The sequence below is a fragment of the Marmota marmota genome, unplaced genomic scaffold, assembly GCF_001458135.2.
Source record: "Marmota marmota marmota unplaced genomic scaffold, marMar, whole genome shotgun sequence".
Taxonomy (NCBI): Eukaryota; Metazoa; Chordata; class Mammalia; order Rodentia; family Sciuridae; genus Marmota; species Marmota marmota.
In genome coordinates this window covers 22,043,856-22,070,046 of record NW_026000016.1, presented here as the reverse complement: position 1 = coordinate 22,070,046, position 26,191 = coordinate 22,043,856, and the positions used below count along the sequence as shown (strand labels likewise).

General features: G+C 49.8%; 1 protein-coding gene across 1 annotated transcript in view; it reads left to right on the top strand.

The window, feature by feature from the left end:
• Stum (stum, mechanosensory transduction mediator homolog) overlaps positions 1–19,706 on the top strand; it is a 69,952-nt gene extending 50,246 nt beyond the window's left edge. Inside the window, exons 2-4 of the mRNA XM_048809295.1 lie at positions 7,821–8,000; positions 11,812–11,820; positions 12,778–19,706. Of these exons, the coding sequence (XP_048665252.1) occupies positions 7,821–8,000; positions 11,812–11,820; positions 12,778–12,812 (224 nt within the window). The 3' untranslated portion in view covers positions 12,813–19,706. The remainder of the gene's footprint in view (positions 1–7,820; positions 8,001–11,811; positions 11,821–12,777) is intronic.
• The last annotated feature ends 6,485 nt before the right edge of the window (positions 19,707–26,191 follow it).

Here is a 26,191-nt window from a genome sequence, read left to right as displayed (position 1 = left end):
ATGCAGCTGGGAGGTGGGTTTGTGTGTATGTGTTCTGTGTGTGTGTGTGCCAGGAATTGAACTCAAGGTCTCAGCATGCTAGGCAAGAATTCTCCCACTGAGCTACACCACCCAGCCTCTGATGCCTCTTTCAGTTCCTACCTTCCTGCCCCCCAGCACAGCTTTCTTCGCAATCTCTGTTCCAGGGTATCTGAGCTAAAAAGGATGATAGTCCCTTCTCACAGCCCAAAGAATCACACAGTTCCCCAAATCTACCCCATTCTGTGAGAAAACAGACATCAACAGAGTCAGCTCCTGCATCCCAAATGGGATAGGGAAGTGGGGCAGGACTCTGTCCCTATTTTCTGCAGACTCTAGGCCATGGCCACACAGACCCTGTTTATAGGCCCTATTTGCTCTCAAAGCTATACTGATCCTGTGTCCAGGACTTTTATCCCAAAACAATTGTGAACTTGAAGTTTTTTTTTTCCTTGCTTTTCCTTTTCTGGTTTAAATAATTGCACAATGATGAAAAGATGATGACTGAACCTGCCAATTAGAATCTTGAGGTGTCAGGGCCCAGGAAGGTGTATTTTTAGAACAATATCCACTGCTTATATTCCCAAAGGTTTGAGTATTGAATCTTCATAGGGTTGAGTTTGACCCTGAACTCAATGTGAATGAATGAACTCCATTTATTCTCAATGTGACCCTGAAACTAGGCAACCTTTACTTGTGGGACCTATTTCTTGGGGTATGGCTTTTCCTTCCAAATTAGCTTTAAAGTTGGGCCCAGGACTTCCCTTATATTTCCTTCCTGCCTCCAAATCTCATATTCAGGGAAATTCCCCAAAGAAGACTCAACCAGTTTCCCCGGAGGAGCAGTAGAGGGCATCCAGATGTAATTTATGGCCACTGACAAGCACCACATCTTAATGACTGCAGAGCCGGCTGCAGGTGACATCTGGGATTGAGCTTGTCTTACTGGCCTAAGTCCCAGGGGCACTTTTTATTGGAGTAGTTGCTTCAGAAGACAGCTCTTTCAGGCTGGAATTGTGGCTCAGTGGCAGAGCGTTTGCCTGGCACCTATGAGGCACTGGGTTCAATCTTTAGCACCAAATAAAAATAAAATAAGATAAAGGTATTGTGTCCATCTACAGCTAAAAAATACTTAAACAAACAAACAAACAAACAAACAAACAAAAAAACAGCAGCCCTTACCTTCTCCCCCTGAGTTCCAAGAGGTCTGGAGATCCCCTCTCTGAACCCAGCACCTTCCACCGCTCCCACATGAGAAGCCGAGCTCCCACAAGAATGCAAAGGACGGTTCCAGCCCCCAGGCTCTGTCCCATGGGAGCAGAGCCACCCCCTCTCCTGACAGGAGGCTGCACCAGTCCTCTGCTGGCTGCTTCTGTTTTTTTTGTGCCTGACAGAAGCAGAGTAGGGAGGTGAGAGCTGCACTCTGGGAACTCTGCCCAGAGTTCAAGCCCAGAGAAACCCTTTGGGCATTTCCAGGATGGAAGAGGAAGGACCCTTTCTCCTCCCACCAACTTGGCTGGGGCCTGAGCCCCTTTAGCAATGGTGGCCAGAGAGACTGTGTTTGCAAAGTCCGGCCTAGCTGCTTCTTTGCTGTGACTCTCCACCCGAAGACCATCCTCAGGCTTCTCCAGCCTTTCTTTCTCAGGGTCATGGAAGGATGTGCAAAGAATGAGTGTGTGCCTATAGTCCAGGTGTCTTATAACAAACTGATTTGGGGGCTTGATCGTACAGTTTATTACAATCATTTTCCCCTGTGCCAATTGGTGTCGACCGAGTCGTGACACTTCCAGGAGCGATATGCCTGGGGCCCAGTTTCCCTGGCTCTGCTGCAGAGGAATGATCTGGAGTCAACACTGAGTCACAGAGTTGGGGGAAGCTGTTGGACCCAGTGAAAGGCCAGAATCGTGGTCTAGCTACTGGCAAGGTTGTATGTGTTTCTGGTTCTGGACCTGCAGAGTCTCAGTCCTACCTGTCCATTAGGACATTAGGACATTTGCTTATTTATTTATATATTTTTGGTGCTAGGGATGGAACCCAAGGTCTCGAGCATGCTAACTAAGCACGTGTTCTATATCCCCAACCCATTTTGTCTTTTTGGACGTGCAGTCCTAGATCCATCCTTATGTTTTCAGTGGTCTTGAGGTGGGACCCTAGAATCTGCATTTTTATGAACCTCAGTTTGAGAATTCTGATGCACAACCTGGTTTGGATTCTGTCTCCTCACCACCAAGAACCTTGACGTCCACTTGTTCCCTATCTGGTTCTATATCTTCATCCTCCTCCTTCCCTGAGCTTCTCCTTAGCTTATAAACAAACTTGTGCTTCTCCCCCTTAAGGAGGAGTGGCCTCTCCCACGTCCTGGAATCCTCAATTCATTCTCTCCTCAGACCTCAGTGTTGTGCTCCAAACCTCCTCGTTCTCCCATCCTCCCCGCTGGGGCTGCTCATGCCTACTCAGATCTGATGACACCTGCGTTGCTGGCGCCCTGTTCCCCACATCCTCCTCCTGTAGACCCTCCTTTCCTGTTTCTAGAGCACACTCCTCTGACCTCTGATGGGTCCTCCGTCATCCTCTTTGGGGTCCTCCTAACTTGCTCACCTCTAAGATCTTCATGTTCTGAGGATGACCTCAGTCACTTCCAGGTAACTTCCATGACCTGAAACTGTTCCCTCCCAAATTCCAGTCTCTCCCCATGGACCTGGCCCCTCTGGGTTCCCCACCTGGTCAATGACTCCACCCTCACCTTAATGTGGACTACTAGAAACCCAGAACCACCCTGAGCTCCTCTCTACTCCAACATCCAGAAGGACATCCAACCCAAGGACGCCATTGCCCTAGCCCCCTTGGTCCCTCCTCGGTCCCCGCTCTCTGCCACTTCCCTGTATCATCTATCCTGGGGTTTTCAGCACACCTCCCCTTCTAGCTTTCGACCTCACCCTGTCTGACCCATCCTCCCCTTGGGGTCACCGTGTTTGTTCTAAAACTCACACCCAATCTTGGAGCTCTCTGTTTAAACCCTTCCCAGGGCCTGTCCATCACAGGACTCCAGATCAAGCCCCTCGGGCTCCTCCCTGGCCTAATCCCTGCCCATTCCATTCTTGTTTTTCTTAATTTATGTAGTTTTGACTGAAGTATGAGCCAGCCACGTTCCCACCACCCCCTGCACGCATCCTGTGGCCAGCCCCAGCACCACTCAGTCCCCTGCTCCCCTGGGCTGCAGACAGACCTGAGCCTTGGGTTACTCTTCCCTCCCTCCCTCCTTCTTTCAATGACCTCCTCAATATGGTATCCTCTAGAGTGTCAGCTTCTGGGATCCCTGCCTGCATTCCTGTGAAGCCTTTCTTGCTACAAACAGAATTATCACTGTTCCTTGTGTGACCCCATGTCCTGACCACCATGGCGTCCCCAGGCAGGGGTGGGCCAAGCCCCCTAACCTGTTGGGTCTCTGTATTCGGAATTGGCATATGGCTGGTGCTCAATGGAATGAATTGGAACTGACACATTGTAGTTGGGTGGAGATCTTTATTTAGCAAGTAAGACTCATTTAAAATAATTAACACCTCTTTGTGTAAAAATGTGCCCAAATCATTTTTTTTTAAATTTACTCCTGGAGAGATTAAAACCATGTGTTTATAATATCAATTCATTTACTTACTTAATCCTTAACTTTTATGGATTTTTTTAAACCTTCTGTGGCAAAAGGAACCTATTATCACTATTCCCTTTAAATTAATGCACTTCAGATAATAGGTGTACATTTTGTACAAGTAGATTATGTATAATGTGCTTATCTTTTGATACAGTAAGAATTTTCAGGAGTATGTCAAGATGGGTAAAAGGGAGAGAAATTACCAAAGGCCCCTCCCACTCCACACACATGTTAACGAGGTCTCTTTTTTGACATAGAGTCCAGCCAGCACATTTTTTTTCTGACATACAAGCCAGAGCCTTTGCTGATGTCATTCATTTCTCAGGCCCTGTGTATCTGCAGAGCATTGGGCTCACCAAGCCTTTCTGTCTCTGAGGCTAGTGTGCAGGTACATGAAAAGACCCGTTGGCCCCTAACTGGTTTGGTAATTCTGATGAGATTCGATCTTCTGACAGAGGATTGAAGGGTGAGCATGTAACATGAATAATCTCTGAGTTCAGGGACAGTTTCTTCATGCTGAAAACTTTCACAAACAAATGAAGCTCAACCAGGTGAAATTGCTATTATGCAGCTGCTCTTGACCTGTAAAAGCACTAACTGGATATCATTCAGCCTGATAAAAACATGAAAGAGCATTGACCACGGTTCCCATTTCCTTGGCAGGAAGATTGAGGCAAGGCTACAGCTACAAAGAGACAGAGGATCACAGGATCTCAGCCAGATCCTGCAGAGTCAGGATACTGCAGGCCAGAGATGAGGGCAGCATCTACTTTAGGGCCTCCTGTGAGTGACACTGGCTGGGGTAGGGTGGGATAGAGTAGCATATTTTAGAAATATTTGAAAATCATTAAGGATGAAGGGTTTTTTTTCTTATTTTTTTTCAATGTATGAATGTAACATCCCAGACTGAAAAGAACTTAGACTTCTGAACTAGATTGGGGTTCAAAGTGGGTTCTGCCATGTAGACAAGTCATTTTGTTTCTCTGAGCCTCAATTTCCCCATCTGTAAAATGGGGATAATAACAACTACCTCTGGTGGTTTTAAGAATTAAGAGTAATGTAGGTAGAGAGAGGGGAGCTTGTGCTTAGCACCCCATAGGTGTGCAGTAATTGGCATCCTTGTTATTTCTACCTAATGGTTTCATCTTCTTGCATCTGCAGAGGTCTCTTTTGTAACAGTGTCAACTCGTGCTCACCTCCTCTGACACAGGCATGTTAGTCCACCAGAGCAAAGGACAGTAGCACATACTTCCTGATGGTCCCTAAGTCCACTGTGCCCTCCCGTGTTCACTAGTAAATCCTGAGTCCATATCCATGCCATTTCTCAGCTGCTGCCTTCGCCTCCCAGTCTGTCTTGCCCTTCTCAGACAATTTAAATCCATCAGCACCCTGCTGACAGATTTTCTTAAGTCACTTCTCTTGCATCCCTCTCTGACTCAGAAGTCTGTGAGACCCCCAATTCCTGCAGGTTAGGAACAAACACTTGTTCAGGCATCCGGAGCCTTCCACAGATAGTCCCAGTCAGTCCTAACTCCGCATCCCCATTACTTCCCCAAGTCCTCACTCCTGTCCCCTGCAGCATCTGCACCATCCTCATCCAAATGGGAAGAGGCTTGGGCTGATGTCCCAGCTCCATAAACCTTCACCTCTGCAAACCCATACAAGCCCTCAGCCCCCTTCTCCTCTGCCAAGTGGGGATGATGAATTTGCCCCGTACTGTGAGCTCCTAAGGACAGGGACTGAGCTCCCTAGTGCTCGGTCCTGAGTTTAGTCCTGAGTGAGCCTCCACAGAGGCTTTGGAGTGACAACCCAGCCTCCACACCACAAAAAGAGGGTCCAGGGCTGGTGTTGTGGCTCAGCGGTAGAGCGCTCCTGAGCTCTACCTCTTAGACATTCAGGTGGGGCCAGGGCACCAGCATTTGTAGCAAATACCACAGGTGGTGATATGGGTGGTCTGAGTCTGAGGACGCACTTGATGTTGGTTAGTCTTTCAGATGTCCACCAGCCACCTGCTGTTTTCAAGGCACTGTGCCATGTTGGAGGCATGAAGGTTCAGGCTGGACCTCAGGTCAGAGTTGATGGCGGTTGTTAAGGGGAGGGGAAGGATGGGTGTGGCCAGTACCAGAAATCAGCCTATAGCATTTTCTGGAAAATGAATGGAAATGGAGAACATCATGCCCAGTGAAATAAGCCAGTCTCAGAAAATCAAAGGTCGAATATTTTGTCTCCTATGTGGAAGCTAAAGCAGAGCAACAGTCAGGAGGGGAGGATCAGCTTTCACAAAGATATAAGGAAGATGAGTGGAGGAGAAGAAGGAGATTGAGAGGGAGAGAGGAGGGATGGGAATGGGGAGGAAATGTGGAATGATTTTTTAAAAACCATACTATGTGCATATATAAATATACCACAGGGAACTTCACCTTTATGTATAAGTAGAAAGAACCAATAATTAAAAAAAGATGAATGAAAGGAAGATCAGGAGAGGAAGGAGAATGGGGGGAGGGAAGAGGAGAGGGGGAAAGTATTTTTGTTGGGGGACATGAACTGAAATTGAATTCCATGCATGTGTGATTTTGTCAGGAAGAACCCAACTACTATGTATAAGGATAATACTCTAATCAAAAGAAAAGAAAGAAAATTATACCATGGACCCAGGCTTCATTCAGTCTTGGGTCTCAGGTATAAGGGTGTGGGTGGGAGCAAAGGCCACCTCTGGAAGCCACTAGGAGCCAGCAAATTGGTCAGGGAAGGACCAGAAACCAGAGTTCAGAGAAAACTGACCACCAGGCAGCTTCTTCCAGGAACGTGAGAATGACAACCAAGAACTGGCGGATTCCCCATATTTCCTGCTCCCTGGTCCAGCCCTGCTTTTAACAGGTCATCTACACCTGGAGGCAGCAGCGTGGACAACAGAGGAACACACCATTGACATGACACAGCAGTGTGCTCAGTGCCCACCTGCGATGATGACCTTGAACAAGATGCTTAATTCCTGAGTCTGTCTGTCTCTCTCTTTCTGCAAAGTAATGGCCTCCAAAATATCCACTTCTCAATCCCCAAGGGACTTTGCACAAGTGATTAAGGGACTCTGATCTGGGATTATCCCAGTGCGCCCTCATAAGAGACAGGCAGGAAGATGAGGGTAGGTAGAAAGAATATCACTTCTCTGTGATGATGATGGGGTCACAAGCCAAAGAAATGAAGGGACCTCAAGAAGCTGAAGAGGGCCAGGCAATGGACTTTTCCTTGGGGCAACCAACCTTGAAGTCCCACTTCAGACTCTTCTGACCACCAGAACTGTATAAGAATAAATCATGTTTCATTAAGCCACTAAGTTTGTGGCAACTTGTTATAGCACCCACAGGAGATTAGAATAGAGATGCAAAGAATGCAGCATTGGTGCCAAACTCAGAGCCCAAGTGCAGAAAGAGCTTGGTTCAAGTACAACTCAGTAAAGGTAGCAATATTACCCACATTAGGTAAGTCTTAGACAAGACAAAGGATGTGAGTACACCCCCTGTTTCTTGGTACCTTGTGGATGCCCGGTAGGTCCCTATCCTTCCCCTGAAGGTCTGGGTGGCTGGGGGAACCCCACCAAGGAGAAGTGTAGGAGACCTGCACTGGCTTGTGCCCTCCCCACCCTGCAAGTCTCTGGGTCTGAGCTTCTGTCCTTTGGTAATCAGTGTGTGTGCTGGGGGGTCATTCCCGGGCCCTCCAACTCCCCTGAATTTGCCGCTGTTGTTGGTTTCTGTCTCCCCAATGGTACCTACTCTTACATCTGACTTTAAAGCCCTTGGAATCTTGCCTGCATGAAGTTGGTGCTTTTCCAATTGCTCTCTCTTGTCCTTGCAGGTGGCTGCTCGGTTGCTTCTTCATGACACCGACTGCTTGTCATGTGACTTCTTTGTTTCCCTAAAGGCTTCACGACTGTGCTGGGCCCTTGGCAGCCCCATGCCACACCTTCCCCAAGGAGTCCACTATCCTTTCTAGATTGGAGATAACAAGATGTGGCCCGGGGTCTGAGCCAGGCATCAGCTGCTTCTGCCTGAGCTCTCAGAGGGTGGGCTGCTTCTGGGCCCCAGCCTGGGAGGAGCATGTGTGCCCCTTTATCTCCCAGCACCTTCTGAAGGCTGTCCCCTCTGGCCTCTCACAGGGACCTTCGTCTCAGCCTTCACTGTGCTGTGTGGGGCCCGCACTGACCTCCCAGACAGGCACGTGTGCTGCGTCTTCTGGCTGAACATCGCAGCGGCCCTCATCCAGATCCTCACAGCCATCGTCATGGTGGGCTGGATCATGAGCATCTTCTGGGGCATGGACATGGTCATCCTCGCCAGTGAGTAGCTGCTAGTGCCATGCCTTCTTGTGGGTCTGGAGCCTGGAGGGATGTGAGGGCCGAAGGAGCGGCTCAGGGACAGGAGGGACTTGGGAGACTTTCTCGGCTGATCACAGTCCTGCTCACCTCCTAAGGACAGGTGCTCTGCAGGGCTCACCCCTGTCCTCCTCACGACTGCCCATGGCCACTTGGCACAGGGGGCATTCCCCACCACACCTGGCCAGGACACCTGTAGGGAACTGAGTAGGCAGAGTCTCCTCTCAGATAGCAGAGACCTGAATGTTGCTTGGTACCTTGTGGATGCCTGGTAGACATCCTGCAGGCATTTGTCAAGAAAAAAACCCACACTCAAGTCTGTGTGGCCCTGGAAGTGGCCTGAGTGAGCTCAGCCCCTTCACTGACTCCATCCTACAGTTTCCAGAAAGAAGGACAAGGCCACTTGCCCACAGGAAACCCTACACTGTGTTTCTTACAGCTAAGGCTCTGTGATTCCTTCTCGGGTTAAACTGAGCTCTTTGTTCATTGATGGTAAAGCTTTTCTAGTCTCATTTGGATGGGGCTGACCTTCACCAATCTGATGCAAACATGATTCAGACACAAAACCGTTTTGCCAAAGGGTATAAAGTTACAAATTTACCAAAGACGACTTGAATACTATTTTTAAAATAACCAAGCAAAACCTAAATCAGACATCACTTGCCTTGAGCAGCTGCACACTTCTCCCTTTGCCACTGTCCAAATTCTCATGAAGCTGTAGCTCCTCAATAATCAGGACCCCATCTCCTCGGGCACTTTGCCCTACCCTACTCCACCCTGACTCCATACTCCTCACTGGGTCCCACACCCAATGAAACCATTCATTGGTGGAATTGCCAGTGCCAAAGGCAAGCTGTCCTAGGGGAGGGAAGTGGAGGCAGACCGAAAACCCCAGGGTTCAAGGAACCTAGAACGATCTAGAATGATCCAAGTCAACAACCTGAGTTTGGGATCCTGTGAAAATCCAAGACCTGACACACACACAATGCCAGGGACAGGGCCAGTGACTAATCATGTCAACAGGCCAGAGAAGATGCAAGTACCTGAGCCTGAGTAACTGCAGAGCCAGTGTCTGAGTCAGACAGGCTGCCCAGAACGGGTCCTCCAGGAGCACGGGTAAGGGGAGGAAGTGGGTTGGCTGGACTTAGGGCATCTCAGAATTAGAGCAAACCAGTCACATTCTGGGCAACCAGGGGCAGCCAGAAATGGGAAGAGGCACAGCAGGCCTGGCCAGCAGCTGGGTGTGGGCTGCCCTGGTGAAGGATAAACTGATAAGCAGTAAGAGAACTACTCCTTCCTGCTGCAAAAGGCCTTTCTGGGGCAGTGGCTGCTCCTGCAGGTTGGGCTCTGGGAGGTGGGCCTGGAAGAGTCAGTAGAGCGCAAGGCAAGCCGATACAGCCCTCCAATGGAGACCTGCCCTGTGTCCAGGGGCCACTTACATTTTGTAGGAGAGGTCAGAACATTACTGATTCAAAAGAACGGCTACCCACCTTCTGATGAGTCCTAAAAGCTGCCTGATAATTTCTCAGAGGGAATTGGGGTACAGGCTCCTGACCTCGTTTCTAACTGGAACCTTGGAAGACCATGAAGCCTGCCCTGGCTTCACACCTATGAACCCCTCTTACTGGTTCATCTGCTCATCAAACCAAGTGTCTGGCCAGGTGCTGGGACTTTCGTGTGTTAGTCAGTTTTGTGTTGCTATGACAAATACCTGAGATAAATACACTTACAAAGAGAAAAGTTTTATTTTGGCTCACAGTTTTGGAGTTTCAACGTTTTGGTCCATGGTCAGTTGACTCCATTATTTTAGGGTCTGTAGTGAGGCAGCACCTCATGATGGAACAAAGCTGCTCAGCTCACAGCCAGGAAACAAAGGAAAAAGAGGAAGTGACCACAGTCCCACAGTTCCCTTTGAGACACACCCCCAGTAACCTAAGACCTCCCACCAGGTCCCACCTCATAAAATTTCTTCTACCTCCCAATAATGCCGCTGTGGGGACACATGGGCCTTTAGGGAACATTCCACACTTGCAGGATGAGCAGGTACATCTCTAACCCCAGTCTTTCCTCTCCCTTCCCAGCACCCTAATCCCTTCCTGTGGATGAGAGTCAGCTCCTTAGACGTGTGGACGCTGGCTCTAGGGAGCTGTCTTTACATCAAACTCTGTAGGGAGCACATAAGAAAAATAGTCACACCGTGGTCTCATGCCCACTGACCCTGCCTGACCACCAGTGTCACTCCCCCATCTCAGCAGGGGATGGCTTTGCACTTTTTCCAAAAATTGCACCCACCCTCCAAGGACATGTCTTGCCACCTGTGCGATGGGCAGAGATCGCTCTGAGCAACAGTGGAGTGCGTGTGTATCTCAGAATCGCTTCTAGAAAGGAAAGGCCACAATCCGCTTGTCTGTCCTAGTAGACAGTTGGATAAGGAGCTGTTCTTTCTGGTGTCGCTCCAGGCCCTTCCTGTGAAAATGAAGGAAACGTTTCAGTTGCGACAACACAGGTTGACTTTTCACATGGCACCCTCCAGGGTGTTATCGGCAAGAAGAACTCCTAATAATCCAAAATAAATGGGAAAACTGGGGGTGGGGGAGGGGGTTCTGAGGAATGATCTGTAGAGTAAATGAAGGGGATTGAGGTGGAAGGAGGAGGGATGGGATAAGGGAAGAAAGGGGGACTGAATCCGACTGAACTTTCATATGATGTTTATGAGTATGCCACAGTGAATCTCAAAATCAAATATATCCACAAGACACTAAAAAAAAAACTGTAAGTAAATTGCAGAGAGATCAGTAGAGGGAAGAGATTGGGAGGGAGGAGGAGGGAACAGGAAGGTGCTGGGGACTGAATAAGAGCAGATTATAATCCGTGCTTTTGTGATTATGTCAAAGTGAATCCTAATGTTATATATAACTAAAAAGAATCAAGGAAAAAAAAAAAAAAAAAAAAAAGAAAAGCTCCTAAGAGGGAAATCAGAGAAATATAGACAAAAGTACAAGTGAAAGTCAAGAGCTTACCAGCCTGCTGCCCTATTTGTATTCATCATAACAAATAACAATCAGTAATGGCTCGTCTTGGTCACGGGTTAGTAGGTACTTGGTAACTGTCTGGAGGGTTCCTTCTACAGCTGTACCCATGACAGATGTGGCTACTCCATCATGACACTGTCAGCCCAGGGCTTCAGGCAGTTGATCCAAGATGTCTGCATGGTCATTGGCCATCTCTGAGCCTGGGTATTTTCCCAGAGCATTAGGTTTTATACTATGTGGCTCCTGTCCATACAGAGGGCAAAACCACATGGCCCAAAGAGCAGGGTGGACACCAGAACAGTTCACCTCCGTATCTTTAGGTTGTCACAACCAACCTGCCCTGCACCCGTCACTCCTGAGATGCATCCAGAATTTATCTCAAGGCATGGGCTGGGGAGGAAAAGAGAATGAGGGCAGGAGGTGAGCAGAGGTGTGGCCTGGCTGGGATGTGGGGGCTGGGGAGGCACTGGACAGAGTGGCTTGGCAGAACTTCTGTGTCTCCCCTGCCATCCTAATGGGCCTACCGCTGGCCACAGTGACTAGTCACCATGACCAGTGAGCACCCCTTGTCAGAGGACATGACTTCTAGGAAGTCACTGGCACAGCGCCTGTTCTGCCTCCCAGGACCCTCCCTGGGTCCCCTCCCATTGTGTATTTCAGGCATCCCTGTGGCTTCTGTTTTTAGACTGTATTTTCTTTCTCTCTTCTTCCTCCTGCTGCCTCCCGTCTCTATGTTGCTGCAGTTTCTCAAGGTGAGTCTGCTGATGGGCACTTGGACCTGGGGCTGCCTGGGGCCCTCTCCTCCCTGGGACCGTCACTCTTGCCCACAGACACCCCACTCTCCCAGTTGGTCAGCAGTCTTTTATTTTTAACTTTATATTTTGGAAAATATAGATGAAGCTCACATCAGCTTCAAGCAGTCACTGCCACCCTGTTTCATCCATTACTCCCACCGTCTCCACACCCCAGCCAGCACTGGATCATCAGCACCTAAGGTTAATGAGTAATCTGCTAGATGAAGAGGGAAAAACCCAGGGAGGTCCATGGACGCTCCTTTTCAGACTAAGATAATTAGTGGATGGGGGTAATGGCTCAGCAAATCCACTCAGATAATTTCAGCCCCGTAATTTCACCCAAACATATTAGCAATGATTCCTTAACATCAACAGTGTTTGTATTTTCCCAAAGGTGGCTGGGGATGTAGCCCAGTGGTAGAGCGCTGGCCTAGCACACGCCACACAGATACACACACACATGGGTTGAACATCCTCATGATGGTTGCTTCCTTCCGGGTACTGCCTTCCTCCTTTCTTCCTGCCTCCTCTCCACCTGTGCCAGAGGACCACCACTTGCTCACTCACTTGCCTAGACTTTTCCCCAAGGCTCTGCATGTTGCCATCACACCAGGGCAATCTGGTGGAGCCATTTTTATGCAGCTGCTTCTGGACTGTGAATTCAGGAGCACATCAATAGCCTTCCAACCTGCACCCTAACCACCCCTTCTCATCTATTGCACAGTTCTTGACTCATCCTTTCATTTTCTAATTGAAAGCCAATGCCCTTGGGAAGTCAAGTCCTGACATAGCAGTCATTTATACCATAGTATGAATCAACTCTCGCGAGCATATTCTGGTCTACAGACACCTCCTAGAGAATTCTTAAAGGCAAAGGGAGCCTAACCATCTCTCTCTTCTGCTTCTTCCTCACAGGGTACAAGGAGCAGGGCATCCCACAGCAGCTGTGAGCCCGCAGGACCCACCAAGGAAGTCCCGGGGCCCTGCAAGGGCTGCACCAGGCAGCTTGTGGCACAAGGACCTTTACATGTTCTTTTCTGCCGTTTCCTGGATTCGGGGTGGAAAAGGGGGTATTTTTAGAAATATTATTTATTTTGAAATCGCATCTGCTTTTCTCAGCAGGCTCTGAGGGCTGCCAGTCCCTCCTCCTGCCCGGGAAAGCATGGTAGGCTCAGGCACATGGAGCACTGGGGAGTGGGGCAGAGATGTGCATGTCGACAGAGAGGCTGGGATGCTTCTGCAGGCTCACCTTCACCTGGCAGAGCCCATTGCCCACTGCAAGGGTACTTCAGAGCTGCAGAGCTGGGCTGCAGTGGTCCCTGTCCAGGTGATCGGGACTTGCTAAGGGGGCGGGACTGTGGAGGACTCTTCCTCTGGGTCCCCACTCCTGCCTCAAGTATCTGGTGCCCCTAGTGTTTACTCTGTGGTCTTCTGGGGGAAGTGCCAGGGTGCAATTGAGGATGGCCAGTTGCCAGTCCAGTGTGGAAAGGTCCACTGTGCTCACAGCTGGCATTGGGGAGAGCATGGGTCCCCATGGATCTGACCACATACTCAGTCTCCTTGCCGCTAATATGTAATGGCAGAGTGTGTTTGGTCCATTGTTTCCCTGGGTGGGAGGGCAGTGGCTCTGTCCCTGGGGTGAAATTGCTGGAATTGCCAGGCTGGGGTGTGAGTGGGCACAAACTGGCTGCTTTCCTCATGATGCTTAATACCATTTCTGGTCCACAGTCCTTTTTTTCTGAAATCCTTGAAGCCAGATGTGTCTCTGAATTAGGAAATTTTGGATTTGAGAAAGATGGTATGATCTATTTTCTGCATATTTCCTAACACCCTGGCAGAGTCTGGAACAGCCCACCCACCATCCAGTACATGAGTATTTCTGCAGAGAAACATGTGAATAGTCAGATTAATTGGGATCAATAAAAAATGTAAATAGTGTTGCCTATTCAGGTCAGACTAGATAAGTCCTGGGAGAAAGACTACCACTAGATAGATGGCTTTTGGAGTTTCAGAATTTCAAAGCAATTTAAGGAGGTGGTGAACCTTCATCTGAAAAACCCGACTTGCACACAGATGCACTGGAGGTGAGATTGTTGGTGCTGCACGGGGACCACAAGGCTCCTTTAAGCCACTTCTCTGAAATTGATGGCTGCAGATTAGATTTTAGTGGAACCAGGAATCAAGAGAAGGTGTGCCGACTGCTGCCAATCAAGTACCAGTCTGAAATTAAGAGAAAGGAGATCCAGGGGCTGGGGTTGTGGCTCGGTGATAGAGCGCTTGCCTAGCACGTGTGAGGCCCTGGGTTCGATCCTCAGCACCACATAAAGATAAAATAAACAAAATAAAGGTATTGTATCCATCTACAACTAAAAAGATGCTTAAAAAAAAGAGAAAGGAAATCCAAAATTATGGTGACAGGATGGATATTTACATGTCTGTTTTCACTCTCTAACACAGGAAGTGATAACACATGGGACTGGCCCAACGCTCAGGTTCCAGACCCCTCTGGACTTTGAGCCGTTGGATGTGTCCCTGTTTAAGGGACTTTTCTTATCTATCAGAGGCTCTGTCAAAACCCTATCAGGGCTGGATGAGGAGCCTGGCTACAATGCAGGATGCGGGCTCTAGGGAAGCGGCGCCCACTGCTCTGGGGGTCCCATCCCACCTACCCCCACTAGTGGGCTATCTAACTACAGTTCTGCCGGGGAGCAGACTTTGGGATTCCCCACAAACTGAACTGTCCCCTGACCTCTGTGAGGCATGGGGTCCTGTCCTGCCACTTACTCCTGGCCCCTACTCTGAGGCAAGTTCTCTGCTCCTACTCTGTCCTTCCCACCGTCTGCCTCTTAGTTTTCATGAGCCTCTTTCATTGACGCCTGGGGCTGGGCTGCACTTTCTGAGCACCAGGCAGTGTCTCAACGTCTTCCTGGGCCCCCTTCTTCCTGATCTCAACCCCAACTTTTATTGCTTTTCTCCTATTTGGAACCCTCTGTGACTTCAGTCGTGGGATCAGATTTGGTTCTACCCAAATAGCCAGAGGCTGGCAGCCCGCTGCTCTCCAGGAAGGTGCATCAGAGAACAGGGACACCCCTCAAATGAGAGAAAACGGCATCAGCAGAGGTCCCAGCCACCCCCTCCCACAACCCACCAACCCACAGCCCTTCATCCCCAACAGTCCCCCCAAATTGCCTGACTCTCCCTGAGTGCTGACAAGTCTTGGGAGGGGGCTGCCCCCACAAGTGAGAGAGCAGGAGCTTATTTTCCTGGCTGGGGCTGGGGGTGGCTGCTGAAGGAGTAGAGGAGAGGTAGCAATTTGTGTTGGGTGTTTAGTGACACGATCCAGACGCGGGTGGGATATTCTTGAGTGGCAGGTGTCACCGTGTGTGGGATGGCTTAATACAGGGGTTTGTGAGCTTGGCAGGCTACCTCCTCCCCACCCGCACCGTCCTCTCATCTGAGGGCTGTATCTCTGCATTTGGGAACACATCAGGCCAGGAGGAAGCAGCCACTCTCCAGGTAAAGGATGTGTGGGAGAAGGCAGGGGTGGCCATTTGGGTGGGAACAGCTGAGAATAGAGGCCCTCTGAATTAGACCATGGTCATAGCATTGTCAGGAGATAAGGACAGTGGCCAGTTTACTCCAAGTCATCCAAAATGGCCATTTGGATGGTCAGAGTTCATTGATTAAGCAAAATGGAAAGAAGGGTCCTTGTGCCAATGAGTGCTTGACTGACACACAGCCCTTTGGTGACACAAATTGGAGCTTTGCCTGGATGGTATGGCATAAGGCTGATGGTTCAGGAGTGGCAAGACACGTTTCAGAGTTCGGCAGGATGCTCCCTGGCTGGAAGGTGTGGGGCAAGAGTCACAGGCTTGTAAATAAGACCCTCCAAGGACCTAGTTGTGACACTGTGATCAGGGTGGCCATTTCCCTTTGGCCAGAGTGGGACCCTGGAGCAAGACTGAGGTACCTGGCACCCTGGGTATGTCCCAAGGACAGTAGCAACTGTCAAGCCAGGACCCCATGGGTACAGCAGAGGCAGTACAGTACCCCTGTACTGGTCCTGGCACCCCTGGGGCTTGCTGTGCTGCTGGGCCCCAGCCCCAGCCCGACAAGCCGCTGGCCTTTCCTTGGCCAAGTCTCTTTGAAGGAACAGAAGGAAGGGACATGCAGCATGGTTTCCCTCCCAGACCCCCGTGCCCAGCTCCAGTGAACAGCCTCCACATGAGAGACCCTCACCCAGCATTTTTATCTCCTGTCACCCTTCTCAACAGCCTGGGAGGGGAGATCCTTGTGCTGAGTTTTCAAATGTCAAAGTGAGGCCTCAAGAGAGTAAGTTCCATGTCCCCAGATGTATGGCTCATGTGGCAGAGGTAGGGAGTGGCCAGGTCTGGCTCCTCCCACAACCAGAGCCAAAGAACTCCTGGCAGCCCAGCCCCGGAGGAGGAAGGGATTGCAGGGGGCCTGGGAAGGGCCCTCTCAGAAGTATAAGGCATAACAAATAGAAAGTAACCTTCCGGGAAGAAACCACAGGGCCTCCACCCTGTCCCACGTGCTGCCTGTTCTCACCATTTTGAGTAGCCTTCAAGCCTTCAAGCTCCCTTGCTGGGGTCAGGTCCAGAGGGATGCCCCTTATGGAAAGATAAGATGACAGTGGTCAGGGAGAGAGCGAGAGCTGGTATTGGGAGTTATCTGACCCTAACTCAAAAGACCACTCCTTTCCCATCTGGGGGGTTCCAGCCATTCAGACACATGATGGAGAGTTGGGGTGAATTCAGCCTCATGCAGGATGCTGTGGGCTGAGGAGCACTGGGGAGAACTCCCAGGGAATCTACAAAGCTACAGTCTCCCCGGGAAGGAAAAGGGGCCTAGATGTCCAAATCAACCACACTCCAAACACGGAGCCCAAGGCCAGCACACAGTGGGGCGGAAACCCCAGGACCAGGACAACGGCCCTCCAGAGCCCTGATGTTCCTGATGGGGAAGGTACAGCTGAATGACAATGAGCCTCCTGCACCAGCTCGGCTTTTGAAAACACAAACCTAAAACCCCACTCTCAAACTTTTCCTTTAGCTAACCCCTTCCCTGGGGCGAGTTTGCAGGGGTTCGCTTCAGTTTGGTCTGGACACAGAGTCCGGCCTCCTCAGGGCCCCATCCTGGCTCCCAGGCCCCCGCTCAGGTTTTCATACTCTGGGTCTGTTTTTTTACTGTGTTAGTGATATTGGCAAAGAAAGCTTGGAACGTTGTGTAAACTGCTTGGGGATGGATAATTGAAACGTACATTCTGACTTAGTGGTTGGAGACATTATTTACAGTTATTATTAGTCCCTCTTTCTGGCACTGTGTGGAGGGCTCTCCTCAGAGGGACTGGAGCTGGGGAGCCTTTGAAAGCCCCCTCCCCCGCCAGCCAGTTCTCCGTGGCTTTGCATGTGGTTGGGGGCCTCAGGCTTGGGAACAGTTAGAAGTTGTTGCTGCCAGCCTGCTGCCCACCTCCCCACCCCTGGACAGAAGTGGGCCTGAGGCTGAAGCAACATGCCACCTCCTCCCTAGGGCTCAGTAGAAGCCATTTGCTGGCCTCAGGAAGTCCACCATGGGCCACCTCAGCTCTCAGTCAGCAAGCACTCTGGCAGATCCTGCTGGGACAAAAGATGCCCTCACCTCCACATGCCTGCTGACCCTAGTCCCCACAGGGGACAGCAGGGTGTAGGGGACACCTTGTTCAAAGAACACGCTGCCCCTTCTCCTTCCAGAGCATTCTAAGCGCTGGTGTAGGGGATGAGGAGGTCATCTTGGCCAAGGAAATTGACAGTGGTCCTTTTGGATCGGCTAGGTTCTGAAATAATAATTTAATTAAAAAGGTCAACCTGAGCAGGTGCATGAGAGGCTCAGGGCTGTGTTTTTCCTGAGCTTTCTCCCCACTGAATTCTTAGAGCTCCTGAATGTTCATGCTCAGAGCATAACCCACCCCAATTCTCAGGACATGCAGAGACCAGATGAATCCTAACCAGAGTGAAGCCAAATGCCCCCCATCCTCCTGGGAGGGGGCTCTGGCCCCAGCACTGTTAGGGCTGCCCGCCTCTCCACCCGCTTCATGCCACAGTTGAAGGAACCATTCATAGACTGGGAACCAAATGGGACCTGGGAAGCCATCATTTTTCCTATTTCTGTCAAAGCAAAGGGCTCTGAGGGCCCAGCCCCACTGGGGGCTCTCGCAAGGCCTCGCCTTCTGACTCAAAGTACTGGCAGTCCTAGAGTGGAGAGAGCCACAACTCTGGCAGAACAGAAACACTGTTCTGAAATTCCACAGTCCCCTCCCAATGCTGTCAGAGGGCAGAGAGACCCAACTTGTATGTGTCTTGAGTTTCTGGAACAAGTCAAAAGTCCCTTGATTCAGATTTAGCTGGGAAACCTGGGTCCCCAAATCTCTCCATGTTCTTCTGCCTGGATTTGCCAAAATGCCAACTAGCCGGGCTGGTCTGGACTCCACATTCCACCACCTGCCCTGTTGTGTATTTTCACCTCAAAAGGGCAGAGGTATGGACACACGTGCACACACCCACACTCCAGCCCCTGGACAATGGGTGAAGCAGGGCAGGGTCTGCCTGGGGACCTAGGATAGGACTTATCTCCACTGGCCCCCATACCCTGTTCCAGGGTGGTCTCTGGCTGATGGTTCCATACACCCTCACCATGCACAACCTTTACACACAGGCATACATTGTTTTCTTTCTCTCCAGGGCCTCTGACCTGTGGATCTCTTCTTCTTGGGGCCCAGGGGCTCAGCACCAACCCCAACTCCACCAATCCTGCCTGTGCTTGTCCACCACATCCCTTGCTTGGCCTTCTGGGGGAGGGATGGGTGGGGGGCCTGCCCAGAGAAGAGTGTCCTCTTTCTGGGGTTCCTCTGAGGATACAGATAATTTTCTCTTCTGAGACCCCTCTCTGTTCCTACAACACACCCACCTGCCCCAGCATAGGATCCAGAGAGGAAAGAAGGAAGACGTATATTTCAAGCAGGGAGAAGGGGTGATGGGGGCTCTGTGGGCACCTGTGTGACTGGCCCTTGTCATGGGCTCTTAAGCCATGCTGTTGAACATGGCACCATTTTAAAAAACAACACATGTAAAAAATAAGACCAATGCTTCTGTGTGTATCTGCTGAACATAGGTATGGATGAGTGTTGTGTTGTGAACTGCAGTATTTTGATACCGTGACTCTGTTTGGGTCTCTCTTCTTTTTGTTAATTTAATTGCTGCACATTTTTGTCACCCTCAGACAAATTCACTCTGATCTCCTGGAGCTTTCTTATCCCACTTCCACCCAGACCCCCAGGGAGCCCCCTGACCCCACCGCAATGCAGCTGAGGGAGCATTCCCAGCCCATTCCAAAGACTGGAACCTTTCTTGTAAGAAAGATTCTAATGTTGGGGACCTGGGGAAGCTTCCAGCCTGGGGCCCAGCCTGCCTGCGGTTTAGCTTGCTCAGCACCCTTGGGCTTGAGACCTGCCGGCTGTCTATCAGGGGTCTCCACAGCGCCCTCTAGATGCCAAAGAGGGTTCCAGTTTCTCCAGCCTTCCGCCACCTTTGAACTCCTTTACTCAAACAGCATTGCTGTCAGTGTAACAAAAAAATCCCATGTAGACACTAAAACCCGTGTACATATCTCCATGTACATATTTATACATACACATGTGTTCCTATTATAAATATATAAAGCATGGTATCTCCTTGGCATTCCATTTTTGTGTTGTTGTTGTTGTTTTTTTTTAATCCTTGGAAATACGGCTTTGGGAATCTTTTCTCCCTTTCCCTCTTTTCTATGTAATAAACATTCACGTGACCTTTTTGGAGCTTCCTCAATTCTCTGTGTCCTCCCGTTCTCATCATCAGATGGGGCTCTGATTCCTGCAAAGCGTCTCTCTCTCTCTCTCTCTCTCTCTCTCTCTCTCTCTCTCTCTCTCTCTCTCCCCCCAACCTTTCCATTTGGCCTCCTTTCCATTATGAAGGCTGTGCTGTCCTCTTTCAGGTCGTTTTCCCCACTTTCCCTTTCCTGGTACAAGTCACTCCTCAAACCACCACATCTTTGGGCGTCTGATTCCTTTGCAACCAGGAACACGGACAATGGATTGAGCATCAGGACCTAGACTGGGTGTAGAACTGGCATCCATTCCCTTTCATGCTTGTTGGACTGGCCGAAGAGGGAAATGTGTTTGATCTACATACTTGATAATGTCTTTTCTGGATCGGGGTAAGTAAGAGTGGTTAGGAGAACTTACAGCGAGCTGTTCCACCCTAGCAAGGGTTTGGTAGGACCGTGGAGGGAACTGCAGGATGTCGTCCACAGCCTGGCTGATACCTTCATTAATAATTCAGTGAAGACCTAAGGACTTATTAAATTTGTGGATGAGGGGAAATGAATATCCAAGATGAACAAATCAGAATCCTAAAAGCTCTTGACAGGCAGAGGCAATCTAACAAGATGAAATCTAATCACATTAAATGAAAAAGTTCTGCTTGGAATCAGCCACACTCTACGCCTGCCTTCATACCTAGGGAGTAGCTGACAGGCAGCTTGGCGTTCATCAGCATCGTGATGGGGCTGAAAAACAGATCATCTGGATTTCGATGCATGAGGAGCAGAAGGCTGGGGCCCAGAATGAGACCACGTCTGTGGTGTTGCCTGCAGCTCCAGTGCCATGGCGGAGGTGAGTGCTCGCACAGCAAGTGGCCCGCTGTCATCCCTGCTCCTCAGATCCCAAGGGAAAGGCCCTGGCCCTTGTCAGCTCCTCAGAATTCCTCCAATCAGCCCAGAACCCTGGGGACCTGCTGTCCTGGTCCATTTTTTTTCCCCAGGGAGATGCCACATGCTGCTGCTGCTGTTGCTGCTGCCAAAAAATGAATCAGTTTCAAAACAAAATCTTTGGTGAGACTTCAAGCTCAACAGCAATGGTCCCTTCAAGGCTCCAGAAATGGCATCTAGGCATCAGGTTGGCTTTAGTCACTGCAAAGACAAGACCCAAAATCCAAGGAGGCATAATGAGCCCAGGTACTCTCAGGGTACCCAGACACTCCGGGAAGCACTTCCTGACTGTGCACATCTTTCACATGCTGCCTGTATTCAGATAAGCCAAGGATGCTCAGAGAAGTCTGTCTGCACAGTCATTCAGCTGCAGAGGCACTGACCAGAAGGCATGATGGGAGATGAAGCAAGCAGCACCCTCTAGCCCAAACCCCTCAAGTCACTAAGGTCCCTTCTCCTCTCCCAGCCCCAGTCCTCATATCCTTAGGAAGGGTGACATGGGTTGAGCCATCAGGGACCTCTTTCTTGGGGTGTTAATAAAGGCCCCATAATGGGAGCTCTTCTCAGACCTAGAGAGAAGAGACCATGACAAACACAAAGGTATCTGCTCCCCAGAGTTCTCTGCACCCCCTGACCCCAGGCTCTGGAGAGGTTTGTGCTGCATAGGCTGAATTATGTCCCTCTTCTCAAATCCATATGTTACAGTTCTAACCCTCAGCACCTCAGAATATGTCTGTATCTGAGACAAGATCTCCAAAGAGGGTAGGAGGTTATTAGCGTGATCCTATTTCAGTCTGACTGACGTCCTTATGAGACAGGAAGAATCACAGATACACTGTAAATGCCAGATTCGTGGGACCCCAATAGACCTCCAGGAGCTGAATCCGATACAATCACACAAGAATCTTTATTGCAAGCTCGAGCCTGGACTCACAACCGATTCCAACGCAGAGGTCCCAGGGAGTGAGTCCCGGTCCTTTATTCAGTGAGATTTTATAGGTTTTTAGGGGGATACTCTATGCATCACAAAATCACACAACAAATCACTTCACACCGCGGGAAAGTCAAACAACAGCTCTTAACATTGATTAGCACATTCACCGGTGGGAACAAGTTGGGTAGGGGTGATTGATTAGTACAAGAGGGGGATTCCTTTGAACTGATTGGTTTAAGCCGTGAGGGGTGTACGTGCTAAACTACATGGTTTCCCAACATGTTATCAACCACCATTAACTACTAGGGGCTCATCTGGCATCCCCGGTATTTTCCCTGTCTCATGCTGATTGGACGTTGCTAGGGGGTTGCTATGGGTCCTCACCTAGCCTAACTGAGTCAGGGACACCTGGCGCCGCAGACCTCTCCTGTTATTTACAGACAAACAACTCAGCAGGGTGGGTATGTGCCTAGGAGTGCTCTGTGGGTTTTTCCCAGGACAAGGGTCACGCCCCCTTCCTTAGGACAGGCCTTGAGGTAGAAGCTGGTTTCTCAAAAATGGAGTCACATCAGTTTCTCAACACAGAGAGGGAAGACTGCATGAGGACACGGTGACATGAATACAGTGACACAAATCAGGAATTACTGAGATGGTCACTTGGCCGGAAATAGGAGGAGAAAGAGGGACCATCAAGGAAACAGGAGACAGAGCACCGGCAGGCGGCCTGAGTGGGGCAGCACTTGCATGTCTCAGGGGCAAATCCTGGGGTCTGGGATGCCTCTGGTACTTCTGGAGCCCACCCAGCTCCCTGTGACTGTGAGGCACAGCTGTTCAGCTGCTCCTGGGGCCATAGTGTCCTTGGGATAAACCTGGAGACCTGAGCGGCTGGGAGAGGCATCATATTTTGCCAGGGTGTGGCCGCCCTGTGAATAGCCTGTGGTGTTAGTGCCTCTTTTGCTCATTGGACAGAGTTTTGGTCCCCCAAAGAGTTGCTCAATCTGAGGAGAGTTGTCAGAAGGAGGAGGAGGAGGAGGAGGCTGTGCTCAGAGCAGAAGCCTGCAGCTGCCTCCCGGTCAGAGGGGTGGGTATTTATATTTTTCATCAAAAATAGCAATGCTAAAAAACAAAAAACTCTATAAGGCAAAGAAATGTCTAAAACTAGGAATATCAACAGCAGAGGAAATAAGCTTCCTCTAAGAGCTATCCCCTTCCTCTGGGGTTCCAGGCCAGGAGGAGAGCCCAGAAGTCAGGGGACAGAGAGTTTACCTTTGCGGTTGTGTTTTAGTCATCTTTTGGCTGTTGTGACTCAAAGACCTGACCAGAACCATTGTAGAGGAGGAAAAGTTTATTTGGGGAAATCACAGTTTCAGAGGTCTCAGTCCATAGACAGCTGGCTCCATTTTCCAGGGCTCCAGGTGAGGCAAAACATCATGGCGGAAGAGTGTGGCAGAGGGAAGCAGCTCACATGATGACCAGGAAGCAGAGAGAGACTCCACTGGGCGGATACAAATATATACCCCCAGGCCACGCCCCCAATGGCCCGCCTCCTCCAACCTGGCCCGCCTTCTCCAGCCACGCCCCACCTGCTTCCAGTTACCACTCAGTTAATCCCACTAGGGGTTAAGTCACTGGTTAGTTTAAGGCTCTCACAACCTGATCTGAACCCTCTGAACTCTCTCGCATTGTCTCACTGTGAGGTTTGGGGACACCTTACATAGAAACCATACATAACAAGTTGCTTCTGATCTTGCTTGAAACACATCCAGAGTCTTTGGGAAAAGTGGAGGTGGTGACATATGGGTTGTATTACAAATAAATCAGTGTGGCGCTTTGAGCATGCTGTCCTCCAACACGATAATGCCCCTACAGTCCTCACCTGGTATCTTCTGCCTGGAGACAGCCCTCCTCACCTTACTTCCAAGTCCTACCCTGCTCCTCAGGCCCAGCTGGGGAACCGCCTCCACCAGAGTGACATGTGGCTTGTCTTGTTCCCTCTGCTCTCCACTCTCATTTCCCAGAGGCTAGTTCCTCCTCCACTCACACCATAGAAACAATGGGTCTGTGATCCCAGCCAGGTCAAGGGTGTGACCTGCTCACTGAGCTAGTCTGGAATGATCAGGGTCTTCCCTGAGGTCTCTTTAACTGGGGTTATGGGAAAGACTCCTTGGACCTGAAGATGTCGTTGGTGAATCTGAAGCTACTTGTGGCCAAGGATCCCACCTCACAGAGAAAGATGCCAACAGGCAGAGAAGGACAGAAAGGAAAGATGGAGGGAGACTGTCTCCCTCTGTTTTCCCCAAGGCCAGGGATAGCTCTACCCAACTACAGGAGCTGACACTGAAGGAACCCTTCCTTCTTGCCCTCCTCTCTTCCTCTTTCCTTCCCTCCCTCCCTCTCTCTTTCTTTCCATAAACTCATTATTTCTCTCATTAATAACAGTAAGAAAACATTCTAGTTAAGTACTTGCTCCCCAAAGCCTCCCCTGACTAATTGTCTTAACTGTTTCTCTTCCCACCTAAAGACAATAGCCCCCGTCTATTGAGCTTCTATAATGGGCCAGATCTGAACCAAGGATGTTAGTCAGTTTTCCATCACTATAACAAATACTTGAGATAAATCAACTTAAAAAGAGGAAAGGTTCATTTTAGCTCACGGTTTCCAAGGTTTCAGTCTCTGGTCAGTTGGCCTCATTGCTTTGGGGCCTATGGAAAGTCAGCATACCATGGTTGAAACATGTGGTAGAGGAAGCTACTTACCTCATGGCAGGAATGAAAGGAAGGAAAAAGGGTCTGGGGTCCCAATCTCCTTTAAGGTCATGCCCCCCAATAAACTAACTTCCTCTAATTAGGCCCCACTTCCTAAAGGTTCCACCACCATTTGGGCTGGGGACCAAAACTTCAACACATGAGCCTTTGGAGACATTCCAGATTCAGATGATGGCACAATGTCTTTACAGCACACACACACACACACACACACGCACACAACACACACACACACACACACCTGGGCACATGTATATTTGTTTTCTAACTTGGCAAGTGATGAAAAGGGCATTTCTATATTACCAGTTTTCATCTTCTCCAACACCTCCCCCACCTTCCCACTTTACCCATCCCCTCCTGCCTCAAATGACAGTAGTGGAGAACATTATTTAGAAGAAAAAGGTATGGATGTATTCATGCACAAAATTACAATTAAACTCTTTTTTTATGGGGGGGAGGTACCAGGGATTGAACTCAGGGGCAGTCGACCACTGAGCCATATCCCTAGCCATATTTTGCATCTGATTTAGAGACAGGGTCTCACTGAATTACTTAGCACCTCGCTTTTGCTGAGGCTGGCTTTGAGCTCACGATCCTCCTTCCTCAGCCTCCTGAGGCACTGGGATTACAGGTGCGCACCACCATGCCCAGCTTAAACTCTTTTTAATATAAACAAGTTCTCATAAAGATTAACATACATGTGCAGACCCTCTTCCTATCAACTTGGGGTGTAGACATGTCCCCCACTGTAGGTACAGTTGCTCCCCCAAAGTGGCACCCTCTTGGAGTACACTGGGAATCACTAGCTGGTTAATGAGGAGCCAGTGAAGGATTAGAAACTGATGGAGTCTTAGTACCTAGGTCTAAGCATCTCCTGTCTGAGCCTCCTGAAAGCTGAGTCCAAAAATCTTTGGGAATTCTCTGAGAGCATCCTGCCAGTCATTCCTGCAAAATTCTCCACAAAGCAGGGGCTATGGCCCAAGTGGCTTTACAGAAAGGGTCAGGTTTCTCAAACATGAAACTCCTCCATATATCCCCCAGTTTCTGTGATGTTTTTATTTTCCTCTTGGCATGCAAGGCCCTGTGCCAGCTAACTTAATTTCATGGAAAATGTAGAATTAAAAGTAGCAAATTGTGGGCTGTGGCTGTGGTTCAGTGGTAGAGTGCCGCAGCCTGGCTGGGCACACAATCACGAGCCACCACACAGCTTGTAGATTCAAACAGCAACTCTTTATTCCCGAACTCACACCAGCCATCTACAATCACGTTCTGGGGAAATCCACGTTCTCTGCCCAAATCCACGTTCTCTCCCAAATCCACCCCCACTGGGCTTCTGTCTCCCAAAAAATACTGTCTGAATCCCGTGAGAACTCAAGGGGAACTCAGGCAGCAGGATACGCCCTATTCCCAGCAGGAATAATCTTAAACCTTAAACCTGGAACCTAAACCGGGAACGCCCTAATCCGCCTTGGTCCTTGAGCAAGGTCACCTACATTCAATGTCACTGCAACATGGGGTACGCTGGCAAGGAAATTGTCATACCTACTTGGCTAATGGCTCCCAGCATCTCCCCCCTTCTGATTAATTAAACAACAAGCAATGTGGCTTAAGGACCGTGCCTGGTAGGTTGTCCAATTCAACATATGGTTCTTACCCGTCATTGGAAAACTGACCTTTAGGCGTCAGCCTCCTGTCTTAGGTTGATACCACTGCAATTGAATCATACCCGTCACTGACTACCGGTCCAGCATACAGCCATACTTGTGGATAGGTCTATGCACCAGTGGGGGGGTGAGGTTCTTTGCCTCACCTCTGTTGGCCCCCAAATTTG